Below are 13,714 nucleotides of genomic sequence, written 5' to 3'. Positions count from 1 at the left end.
CGCTGTGTACTAGCTGTTACACCTGCATTATGTTACCTACAGTTAGATTTGGCGAAATTCAACAATACAGCTCTCAACTGGAGCTAGGCCTATTGATTATTTATCTCTGCCATAATTGTGATTATTCCTAGTGTATTTGTTATTGCCTCTTCCCCTCCTTGAGTCAAACGGGTACGCGCATGTGGGCAGCTCCTGTAGCGGCAGGGGTGGTAGCCATGGTAGCGAGGGAGAGTGACAGTCGCCCAGCCAATCATTTCATTCATTCCGAATGGAATAAGTAGCTGTGTTTATTGCAGCCCGGTGAAGACTACAGACACTCGATTTTTATACTCTCTTTTTCAGAGTAATTACATTTTAATTATGTATTGGTATATAAAGACAGTTTAAACAAATTTGGAAAAAAAATTTTTGGAAAAAAACTGCCGACCCTGCCTTTAATAAAGGCAAATAAATGCACAGTCTAATGCGGTCCCAACACTCTTTTTTATGTCTTTTGTACTAACAGGTTACAACTTGAGTAAAACAAGCTTGAGAAATTTAAGGCAATCTGTTTCCACACGATTTCTGAGTAAACTCAAGTAATTACTTCTCATTTGTGTATGACTATTCAAGTAGTATGACTATTGTCTATTCAAGTCTCATCTATCCCACAAACGCTGATTATTGACTTCTGTTGTAAAAAGAAAAGAAGAAAAAAATATATAAAACCAAGCTGGTTATTAATGTTACATTTTAAATACAGAAATACTGTGGAAGATGATGCTTGATTTAGTATTTCATATTTCTAGGGTATTCCTCTCGAGTCACTGGAGCTTTGTTCTTTTGTGGAACCTGAAAAAACATGTTTAAAACACAATTTTTATACTATTGTTTTTTTTTATTAACATATTTTGTTACAAAAATTACATAATTTGTATGAGGCATATACTGCAGAATGGGTCCTTACAGAAGAAACCGCTTTCTATGCTCGAAAAACAAAATATAATTGTGCAAGATTAACCATGATTCCATTCAATGTAAATTCATTTATATCCCTCCACCATGCACACATGAAATAGTTTTTAGCCTTTTATTTTTATTTACAAATATTTAAGTTTGATTATTCAGAGGAATTAGTCAAAATATGCCTTTCACCCTCCATCAAGAAAAAAGACTGAATAAAATTGTTTGAGCTTTACATCAATAGTATTAACAGCTATAAAAGAAGACACTCGTATAACATGTTTTCACAGAGGAATTATATCTAATAAAGGCTTTCTGAGCTTGACAAAAAAAAAAAAAACTGTAATATAACTATAAATATAAAAAGAATAACAGTTACAGTTAAATATAATTGAAGTTTGACAGTTTCATTAATTATTTGAGCTGAAACATGCAATATAAGACTATACAATGTAAAGTCATTTAAGATTTCCATTTACCATGTAGGCATGAAGTACTTTTTTGTTATTGTATTTTGCAAGTATTTATTCCATATTCAGCTTTTATATCAAATAAACAAAAACTATTAAGAGTCAGTCTGTAAACATACCTTTGCCTTCCACCCAAAAAAATCTTAAGTGCTTAAATTAGAGTTATTTAATTTACATCACTAGTATTGACAGCTGTAATATTAAGAAACTTGAATGATTTAATATTATTTGCAGAAAGAAGCTGAGACTGTAGGCCAATTCACACTGAACCAACAGATGACAACAGACACTTCATGGAGTTTAGTTGGATCAGTGTGTCACCCCTGTTGGCACCAATTGAAGAATCTCACTACTATAGTAGGTGAAAAGAAGTATGACCTACAGCTTCTGCCAAGATTTTGAAGTTCACATCCAATGAACATTTTTCTATCCATATGGGAGAAGATTTGTGAACGGTAATCACACAATGCACTCTATAACTCAAATGATAATGCTAAAATGGCAGCACATGTAGAACATTAAGTTTGCAATCATACTACACATATCATGCTTGATTATATATTTATCATTAATCTTCTTTTTTCTTTTTTTTTCTTTTGACCATCCTTTATGCATTCATGTAGATATTTTGGTTCACGCGTTCAAGGTTTAATGTGATGTTGCAGTGTTTTTCTTGGGTAACTTTTGATGTCTTTGGGTTTGAGTCCACAGCAAAGACGTCATAAGCACTTCCAGTACCGCTGCCTGACCTGGACAAGAATGAGACGAGGGGAGTTGAGTGACTTTATGGCATCAATTTAACCTCTGAAACTCATGAACCACAATGGAATTAGTTTACAATAAACAGGTAAGAAAAGTGTTTTAAAAGAGTATATTTCAGTAAATGCTGATAAATACTAATGCTTTTTTTCCTTCCATATACTGCCTCTGGAGACAGTGAAATGATTTTCCTATGGATCAGTATTAAAAAATGGCTAAAATCATTAATGAGGACAAAATAGAAAAAAGATTTTAAACTTTTACCTTGAGAAAGCCAGGCCTAAAAGTTTAAAGTAGTTTTAAAGCTTAGAGTTGAAGATGACTACTGTTATGCAGTCAGACAGAAAGACAGACAGACAGAAAGACAAACAGAAGATCAAAAACTTTCTGTGTTTGTTTGAATATTTGACAGATGGTGTTTGAATAGTTTTGGCTCTCTTCCATTTCTTTCCTGTGACAGAATGTTCAAGAGTAGTAACAGATTAAACAACTGCCTTTGACATTTCTCTTTAAAAGACACAGATTGCTGAAATAAGAACAGAACCTCTTCTAGAACCTCTTCTTCTTCTTCCAAAATAAATAAATAAATAAATACAGTAGTCTTCCATATCCAGACTTCTCATGGAATATTGTGGTAAAATGAGTGATGTCTGAACCACTGATCTATATAGAGAACTGGATTTCTCATGAAATCATAAAAAGTGAAGCCACCGCGTCGTAACATTGGTATTCCCTAGTACATCAGCATATGTGACCAGTCACGGAAAGTAGGGACACAAGTCGGTTCTGGGGCATTTTGAGTTATTCACATATTCTGAAAGTGTAGTATTCAAGCTTTCCAACGATGTGTAACCCATGTAAATCTGATAATATTTGGAGAAGTTGTGGCCATTTGAAGGTAGGCACTCAAAAAAAACTGAAATGGTAGAAATCTGCTTCTAAAGATTGGCAAGTTCTCGCCCTTCTGGGAATGACAATAGGGCTCATTTACATCTCATTTAGATAAGTCATACCCCCTGTAAAGCTCCCCCGTCTCCCCCTCCCCCCTGAATGTACCAATTCTACAAATTCTCTAAATAAAACATTTCCAGTTAACTGGCAGAGCATTCATTTCGTTCGTTTTTTAAATAAGATACTAGCGCTGAAATGTGTTTTTTTATTTTTTTATCAAGTGATCAAAGTGCTCGTTGCCGCTGCGATCAGTGGGCAGATACAGTGTTTGCTCGTGTGGCTCGCGCACACAACTGCATTGTCTTCACTCGACGCGCGCCTCAATCCATTGCGTTGCGGTCGGATACTCTCTATTCGTTCTGTTGAAATAACAAAATTATTCAAACGTTTGCGTGTCCCTGCTTGATATACAACCACTGATGAACATAATCGTTCTGATGAGAGAAAAAAAACTATACGAGAAAAAAAAAAAAATCCATACAAAGGGCGGAATCGAACGCTCAACCTCTGACACGGCTGGCGAAAGCTCTACCACTGTACCATTCATATACGTGAATTTTAAAGGTGGATCTATGTATTGGCACTGACAACATGTATTAGGCTACATCTCATTAAACGACAAATTAAACCCCATGTAACCTAATATTTAAATCGATTGCTGGACATCGTAATGTTATTGGCGTCCATGTTCATTGAATTTTGAAATCAGATAGAGCGGCCAGAGCGCTGCATAATAAGTAGCCACGCCGGCTTATTCAGTATGGAAATACACACCGACAATGACACGCCCCTACTGCGTGCTAGAATCTCCGAAAAACAAGCCGATTTCAAATTCAAAATGTACGCTTTTAAATATACCAATACTGCTATCTCAAACATGGAGAGGCTTCTTCGTGATCTCAACTAACAGATTCTGCAAAAAACGAAAATCACCAATTTTGAAAAAAAAAACGCTTCTTTCTCATTTTGCTCGAAAGTTGTGCTGCCGACTTGTGTCCCTGGTTTCCGTGACGGGTCACATATGTTGTCACAGTTGTGTTCAGTTTAGTTTGTTTTCATTGGACTTGTCTGCCTGTCATCATGTCACGTGTCTTCTTCACTGTCATTATTAGTTCAGTTGTATTACCTGTGTCTATTTAATCATCATCTACATCACCTGTGTTCAGTTAATCAGTGTTCATCTGTGTTAGTATTTAAAGGGATAGTTCACTTTGAAATTAAATTTTGGTATGTTTTAGCTTACCTCAAGGGCATCCAAGATGTAGGTGTCTTTGTTTCCGCAGTAGTTTCAATTTTGATATTTTTAGGTCAAACCGTTCTTGTCTGTCAGTCAGATAATGCAGGTCTGTGGTCACTGTCTCAAAACACAAGCACAGAGTCCAAATTAAACAATTCCCCATCGTAAGTACACACTGATGGCCTAAGACACGAAACGAGCGGTTTGTGTAAGAAAACGAACAGTATTTCTATCGTTTTTACCTCTGTTTACCATCGTTTTACCTTTTCGGCGCTTGCGCAGACTAAGCCAGAACGCACGCACACGTCCCTCAGATCACTTGGACGTGGTTGTGTACAAGAGGTAAAAACGATATAAATACTGTTCGTTTTCTCACACAAACCGCTCGTTTCGTGTCTTAGGCCATCAATGTGTACTTACGATGGGGAATTGTTTAATTTGGACTTCTCTGTGCATGCTCTTTGAGACAGTGACCATAGACCTGCATTATATGACTGACAGACAAGAACGGTTTGACCTAAAAATATCAAAATTGAAACTACTGCGGAAACAAAGACACCTACATCTTGGATGCCCTTGAGGTAAGCTAAAAGTGAACTATCCCTTTAAGTTCCTTCAGTTCAGTCAGTCTTGGTCCGTTATTTGTTGTACTTAAGGCGGGCATACACTGTGCGATTTTTCGTCCGATTTTGAGCCGAATTCTGACTCGTGCGACTCTTTTTCGGGTCGGGCCAATTTTCAGCTTTGTCGTTTGTCGTGCAGTGTTCGTGCAGTGTACAGGGGGAAACGAGAGGCGATTAACCTCTCCCAACCGGCAGTCAGATGGTCGGATGAATTTCTGGCATGTTAGAAATTTTGGTTGCTCCTCGTGACTATATCGCACAGTTGAAGCAGAGCCACGAACCGATCGCCCTAAACTCAGTGTTTTTTCCCTCATTGCGCCTGCGCTAAAACATAAGTTTCATCTGCAGCAAAAAAAAAACCAAAAAAGGGAGATCTTTAAGTTCTGTAGTTCAAACTAGCTACAAATTACTGTTGCTTACCTCCAGTTCATGTTGCAAAATGGATTAACCATTACCCACTTCTTCCAAGCCACCTGCGATGTACACTTTGCCTCTTTTATTAATTTGTTAAAAAATGTTTTTTAAATAAAGCTGTTTTTAATTTTCATTGATGAATTATTGCAGTGTTCGGACATATTATAGACTGTTATACCATGGTCTGGGTGAATACTCGATTCTGATTGGCTGCAGGGTGTCCGTTAAAAAGTGATAGAGGCTAAAATCAGAGGCCTTTTATTTCTAAATTATAACAACTTTTGATCTAAAAAACATACTAACATAATAAGGGCACCGCAGGAAACATTCTAAAATAATAAAATAATCCATGAAATGTAGGGTGACCATACGTCCTGTTTAACCAGGACATATCTGGCCAGGATTTCGAGATCGCCCAAAATGCCCGGGATTCGTCTTTTGCTTTCTACAGTCACCATTCATTATGTTTACATTATTACGTTATTTGACACTGACACGTACGTGCCAGCTTTGCAGGTCATGCATTCTGATTCACACGGATCCCGATCGAGACGAAAACACAGGAATTTTCTTAGCAATGCTTACACGCACATCAACCGATCACTTGTTTAGCGTTCATGTAAACACTACATTCAGATTAACCAATCGGAATTAATTCAGTACTACTGAATCAAAAGGTGTACATGTAAACAAAATGAATGGCGACGAGAAAGCAAAAGCCGAATCGCGGATATTTTGGGCGATCTCGAAATCCCGGCCGGACATGACCTGGAATATGGTCACCCTAATGAAATGGGACCTTTAAAATATGTGTGTGACCTGTGCTGGCAAAATGAGTCGGAATGCGCACAAGCTATTTACAAGCTACAGGCTAAACAAGTGAAAAATATACATTTTGGTTGAATTTGAGGTTTTCCTTTCCCTTGTCCATGCCAAGTGGGTAACCCTTTCTTTTACAGTCCCCTAATTACTAGGTATTTACCTGGTAAATATATGGTAAGTTATAGTTGGTTATTGGTAATTACCACAGGTAACAAGTATGTAAATGCAGAGAAACTACAAACTAATTACTAGGTATTTACCTGGTAAATATATGGTAAGTTATAGTTGGTTATTGGTAATTACCACAGGTAACAAGTATGTAAATGCAGAGAAACTACAAACTAACTACTAAGTATTTACCTGGTAAGCATATGGTAAATTATAGTATTTTAGTGTGTAATTACTTAAGGTGATTAGTATGCAATTACAGAGAAACTACCAGGGAAAAAAACACCACTGTTAAATATCAACTCAACAAAGTACTGTGTACTTGTTACCTGTTTAGGTTGGTAATAACTCCGATTTAATTGTGTACTTCCTCAGAATGTAGGCAGACTATTTTTAGAAACACCTCCTGTATTACCCATCAATTCAAGTTAGGTTTGTAGTTATCCTAGGGTTATGTTGGTAACAGTCCATGTTTATTTATTACTATCTTGAAATTAAGATGGTAGTTTCCAATAAATTACCTTGTCTTACATAGTTGTTGTTCATTGCTACACCCATTTATAGAGGGTTTGTCAAATAATTTACCTTACACTTACCTGGTAACTACCCCGCAGGAACAGTTTTCCCTAATGTCATGGCACATCTTAAATACTGGGTATGTTCTTGCAAATGTTTTTACAATTTACTCAGTAAGTAAAGTGCAACTGTACTGTGAAATGAAGCCTTGTTTATTTCCATGGTATTACCGGAATTGTACCATATAACTTGATCATTCCCTTTTCCATATAGTCACAATTTTTTACCTCATTTGTCCTGCAACGTTATCAAGGAAAACATGACAATTTACTCAGTAAGTAAAGTGAAACTGTACTGTAAAATGAAGCCTTGTTTATTTCCATGGTATTACCGGAATTGTACCATATAACTTGATCATTCCCTTTTCCATATAGTCACAATTTTTTACCTCATATGTCCTGCAACGTTACCAAGGAAAACATGACAATTTACTCAGTAAGTAAAGTGAAACTGTACTGTAAAATGAAGCCTTGTTTATTGCCATGGTATTACCGGAATTGTACCATATCATTCCCTTTTCCATAGTCACATTTTTATTTATTTGTTTTCCTAGTATGTCCTGCAACGTTACCAAGGAAAACATGACAATTTACTTGGTAAGTAAAGTGTAACTGTACTGTAAAATGAAGCCTTGTTTATTTCCATGGTATTACCAGAATTGTACCATATAACCTGATCATTCCCCTTTTCCATATAGTCACAATTTTTTTACCTCGTATGTCCTGCAACGTTACCAAGGAAAACATGACAATTTACTCAGTAAGTAAAGTGAAACTGTACTGTAAAAGGAAGCCTTTTTATTTCCATGGAATTACTGGGATCTTACCCTATAATCTGTTATAGCTACGTAACTGTAGCTATTACAGATTATAGGGTAAGATCCCAGTAATTCCATGGAAAAAAAAAGGTTTCCTTTTACAGTAACGTTCCAGTTTCACTTTACTTACTGAGAATGTTCAACGTGATCTCATGAGAATACGTGTGTATTTTTACGTAAAGTGTAATTCTACCATACGTACATTTACTTACGTTTTATACACACAGAAACGTATAGTATTTACAGCACTAAAACGTAAAATGTTTGCATAACAGCACAAAAACATAAATTATTTACGTATGAACAACTCTATACCAACGTACATATTTGTACGCATTCTTATTTATGCATATTAAAATCGTGGCATTAATGTTTTGACTCTGTTGCATTCAAATGTCTTATCAATTACGTTTTCAGTCGCATTTATGCAGTTTACTCAAGAAATAGACTAATAACATTTCGCTCTGTTCGTGCCTTCTGCTGCAAACTCGTTTCGGAGGATTAGCATGCAGTTAAACAAGAATACACTTTAAAACCTTAAAAGTACCTTATTTAATCGTTTAACCATTTTAATATTTAGTTTATTTACAGTGAGACACAAAATGCGTTTTCTCCAATAGAACAATAATACACCAAAACCCAACATAAATTCACAAAAGACATCAATTTTATTATAGCCTACTTGATATAATCCAAATCTTTAGAATCCATACGTTTGCAAGAAAGAGATCCAAATTCAGCCCTTGATCCAGTGAGTGATCTTCATCTCCATTCCACAGGCTTTAACAACAGCGCAGTCTGTAACTGTCAAATCCCGCCGCGGACCCGCGCTCGTGATGATGAATTCAAATTCAAAAATTGCGCCCTCAAGAAGCGTTACGACATGTTTTACGGCAGTGATATCAAACGCTCATTGGCTCTCGCCTGTTGGTCTATGTTCGTCACAGATTGCGACATGCCATATTTCAGTCGGTAAACTATATTTGAAATGGAGAAGCGCGCGCGCCTTCACACAGAGCGAAGCCGGATTAACATTTTCATGGATTAATAACTTAAATTCTGCTCTGTACCTCATTCAAAACTATTATATACTGAAAGAGAGGACTGTGACTGCAACACATCGTCATGTGAACGACTTTTGGTACCGGTTTTGACATTTTCACAATAAATAAATTATTGTGATTACACGTATGTTGTTTTTCTTCATAACTGTAGCCTATGTAGTTTTCTATCTTAGAAAATTACGTGTTAATACTACGTATTAACAATGAGACCAGGCTGGAATGTTTTAGTTAAGTTGCAGAACACACGGTAAAAGTTTGTGATTTCAAAAATGTTTAAGCAGTAGCAAAGGATGTGGTAAGAGTCTGGTAATACCATGGAAATAAACAAGGCTTCCTTTTACAGTACAGTTTCACTTTACTTACTGAGTAAATTGTCATGTTTTCCTTGGTAACGTTGCAGGACAAATGAGGTAAAAAGTTGTGACTATATGGAAAAGGGAATGATCAAGTTATATGGTACAATTCCGGTAATACCATGGAAATAAACAAGGCTTCATTTTACAGTACAGTTGCACTTTACTTACTGAGTAAATTGTCATGTTTTCCTTGGTAACGTTGCAGGACAAATGAGGTAAAAAATTGTGACTATATGGAAAAGGGAATGATCAAGTTATATGGTACAATTCCGGTAATACCATGGAAATAAACAAGGCTTCATTTTACAGTACAGTTGCACTTTACTTACTGAGTAAATTGTCATGTTTTCCTTGGTAACGTTGCAGGACAAATGAGGTAAAAAATTGTGACTATATGGAAAAGGGAATGATCAAGTTACATGGTACAATTCCGATAATACCATGGAAATAAACAAGGCTTCATTTTACAGTAGTTACACTTTACTTACTGAGTAAATTGTAAAAACATCTGCAAGCACATACCCAGTATTTAAGATGTGCCATGACATTAGGGAAAACTGTTCCTGCGGGGTAGTTACCAGGTAAGTGTAAGGTAAATTATTTGACAAACCCTCTATAAATGGGTGTAACAATGAACAACAACTATGTAAGACAAGGTCATTTATTGGAAACTACGTCTTAATTTCAAGATAGTAATAAATAAACATGGACTGTTACCAACATAACCCTAGGATAACTACAAACCTAACTTGAATTGATGGGTAATACTGGAGGTGTTTCTAAAAATAGTCTGCCTACATTCTGAGGAAGTACACAATTAAATCGGAGTTATTACCAACCTAAACAGGTAACAAGTACACAGTACTTTGTTGAGTTGATATTTAACAGTGGTGTTTTTTCCCTGGTAGTTTCTCTGTAATTGCATACTAATCACCTTAAGTAATTACACACTAAAATACTATAATTTACCATATGCTTACCAGGTAAATACTTAGTAGTTTCTCTGCATTTACATACTTGTTACCTGTGGTAATTACCAATAACCAACTAAAACTTACCATATATTTACCAGGTAAATACCTAGTAATTAGTTTGTAGTTTCTCTGCATTTACATACTTGTTACCTGTGGTAATTACCAATAACCAACTATAACTTACCATATATTTACCAGGTAAATACCTAGTAATTAGGGGACTGTAAAAGAAAGGGTTACCGAAAAGGGCTGTTTTTCTCTGCTCGCTTCTCAACGACTGGTGCTTCCCCTCAGCACAAGTTTGGTATCGTTTTAAAGTGCAGCATTCCAACTTTGTGAAAATTTATTGCGAATTCTCTGTGGTATGAGTCTGAACCAATGAAATATGATTTTAAAACTCATGCTGATGTCAACAAAACAATCTGACAGATCTGAAATGTGCGTACAAAGACGCCCCAGACAGAGCGGAATCCTGATACACACAGAATCACAGTATTTCAAAATATCTGTCTTGGCGAGCATTCACGCAAACATTCTGTTATGTCTTACTGTATGTGTAGGGTTGCCAACTTATGGAAAGGAAAATAAGGGACAATCGTGGTTCTTTATAGGAAAATAAGGGACAGGGACACTCAAAATATTTGTACTGTAACACACAGTGCATATCATTTCAAAATCTGCAGTTAAATATGTGTACAATAGATGTATAAAGGTTCTCAGACAAACACAATTGGGTAATTTCGAAAAAATCTACCAAATTTCAGAAACTTTCCCGGCTCAAATTTTTGATTTTGTTAAAATATAAGAAAGACAAACATAAATGAAGAAGAAAGCCAAAATATCAGGCTACATGTGATGGATGTCTATTTACTGAGTAATTTACAGTTTTGTAAAATGGGTCAAAATGACAATTTTCACCTAAGATTTGGAGTCAGATTACAGGGGGGTTAAAATGGCTTAAGAACTGCATCATTATTTTACTTTTAAACAGAGATTGTTAGGTCTATTGGTTAACTTTAGCCATCTTTGTTTCATTATAGCTATGCCAACAGTGACATTTTAAAAATGGTGAGGCACTACTTTTGTTTTTTGCCCAAAGTTTGCATGCCTGCAACTTATGTTAAAAATATCTTAATATCCTTTTAGATTCTAATTCTTAACAAACTTTTCTTTTGGTTTCTTAATTTTTAAGGCCGCATATGGCTAATTTTAAGTCCCAATATAGGGATGTTAATGTGGCTCCATGAGTAAATTAGTTTACATTTTCAATGGTCGCACATTTTCTGAAGAACAAATAATGTTGAAACTAGAAACGTATCTTTTAACACAATTGAACATTACTTAGTGCCTTAAATAGTATTTTTCCAAAGTTTGTGTGCCTGTAACTCTAAAAGTAATAAAGATATCTTAATATCCTTCTATATTCTCATTCTTAATAAACTTTTATTTTGTATTCTTCATTTTAAAGGCCCTATGGTTCAGTCCCATAGAAATGATGTGGCTCCATGTTCAAATTGTTGAATTTGACCCATTTTCAATGTATAGCTATACCAACGAATATTACTGTATCATCAACCTCTTTTCAAAATGGTAAACATAAAAGTTTTTTTTTTGGTCAGGAAGATACATAGATTGCAACCATGTATTAATAAATGAAAAGTGCATACTCTCCAGATAAAGAGAACTTAGATGATTAGTATGGGCTGCTTTTGGTGCTTGAGATTTTATTGGTTATTTTGTGTTTCAATAACAAGGTCCAACCAAGTAGCCTACGGTACTAAGTACTTTAATGTAAAATGTTTTTCTCTATTTAACATTAACTTACAATAATGAAAGATTTTTGTTAACGTCTTCCCTCAGGTAGACGTAGACTGCATGTTTTCTTGCGTTGCTGAATGTTGGTTTAATGAACAATAATCGCGTTGTTTGTAGTCGCCCAAACGGATTAGCCGGAATCAAAACTCGGACAGTGAAAGAATGGATTTGCCATTAGCGCGAGTCCCGATGGCTGTGAAGCAGGAGCGACAGCCGGGAGAGTATTCTGCTGGGTCTTAAAGCCTTCCGTGAAAGGCTATGTTGGCAAATCAAACAAAGATTTGTCTCAAAGAAATGGTTAATTCTTAATTTAGATCGTATGCCTGAAAATACGGGACAAACTGCGTTCCGTATGGCTTTCATACGGGATGCTTCATTGATGCCTTAAATACGGGACGATTCCGTATTATATGGAACGGTTGGCAACCCTACTTATGTGAACGTTTGGTTAACTGTGGGGAAAACATCTGGGTAACTTTGGGGAAAAACATCTGATTTGTAACATTTATATTAGATCCGTGTGGTACATTAGGTCTTAATATATAGGCTGTATGTTTCATTAATGTTAATCAAACAATTGTGGTATCATGGAAAAAAGGTTGAATATATATTATTAAATGGATTGATATAACGTCTAGCTACCCTTGCTAGACGTCCAGAGAGGAGGAGCGAATGTAATTTGGTCCTAATGGGTGGAATTAGAATATCCAACCACACCCACAATTCTATCCCTCCACCCCATTAGGGCAGAGAGGAGGAGCTGGACGTCATTTGACTCTGCAGTGAGCACCACTTGAGCTTAAACAACAAGCCCAAAAATACTTCTGTAAAGTGGACATGGCAAGACTGCAAGAGCGCGTTCTGTGAAGCAGCCTTAAGCATAAACAAAACACGATGCCTCCGTCGACTGTGCTTTAGTTAAAATAACTGAACACAATGAGTCTTTTGTCACTGTCTGAATAGTGGATACTAAACACATGAAGATGCCAGAACGTTGCTAGTGTTACCACAGTGTCAATCATCACAGTTTCGAGAGTGAGTGTCCCGTACAAACATTGAATGATAATTAACAGGACTCAATCCCGCATTTAAATGCGGTTGTCACTTCCTGAAACTTTACAGTGTGTATGTGACTGAAGAAGACCTCCAGCTCCTTACTGCCATTAGTGAAGAAACCCAGAATCCAGGAGCAACCAAGAACCACAAACTGAGCCCGTGTTGAAATAGTATTTCAGGTGTTGACTGTTTGACCTTTTTAATCTTGAGCATGACATTGTATTTTTATCAGATAGCAGAATTGTCACAAAAACCTGAGCTGTTCAATCTCCTTTTAAACAAATAATAAAAAAATAAAACAACTCACAGTTCCCTGACATAGCCTTCAGGAACCCGCCTGACACCAGAGTGACCCACTATCCAATCACACATACGAGTCCACCGACAAAGGGCAAAGGTCAACAGGGCCAAACTGAGGAACACCAGCCCCACGGTCACACACACCAAAGTCAACTGGTCCGGATCGCTCTGAGAAAACATGTCAGAGAAAGATTTTGAAAACATCCTGTAGAGTTCTGACTCTGAAATCACAACTGAGCTTTATGAATTAAACTCAAAGACTCTGTGCACTATGTAAATGTAAATATTCAGCTTACCCTGCATTGATCCAGCATGTTATCCAGACCTGTGGTGAGGGAACTCATCATTAATAAAATGAATACAGTCAAAT

At 36.3% G+C, this 13,714-nt stretch overlaps 1 protein-coding gene across 1 annotated transcript in view; it reads right to left on the bottom strand.

The window, feature by feature from the left end:
- Window positions 1–882: 882 nt before the first annotated feature.
- The window catches only part of LOC311289273 (uncharacterized protein), a 29,209-nt gene continuing 16,377 nt past the window's right edge, over window positions 883–13,714 (bottom strand). Inside the window, exons 5-7 of the mRNA XM_084407112.1 lie at window positions 13,641–13,669; window positions 13,352–13,512; window positions 883–2,161 (exon numbers count right to left, since the gene is read on the bottom strand). Coding sequence (XP_084263238.1) covers window positions 2,020–2,161; window positions 13,352–13,512; window positions 13,641–13,669 — 332 coding nt within the window. The 3' untranslated portion in view covers window positions 883–2,019. The remainder of the gene's footprint in view (window positions 2,162–13,351; window positions 13,513–13,640; window positions 13,670–13,714) is intronic.

Source organism: Rutilus rutilus, assembly GCF_951802725.1.
Source record: "Rutilus rutilus genome assembly, chromosome: 4".
NCBI classification, from domain to species: Eukaryota; Metazoa; Chordata; class Actinopteri; order Cypriniformes; family Leuciscidae; genus Rutilus; species Rutilus rutilus.
Note: the sequence above shows the minus strand (reverse complement) of the source record. Positions and strands in the feature narration are given on the sequence as shown.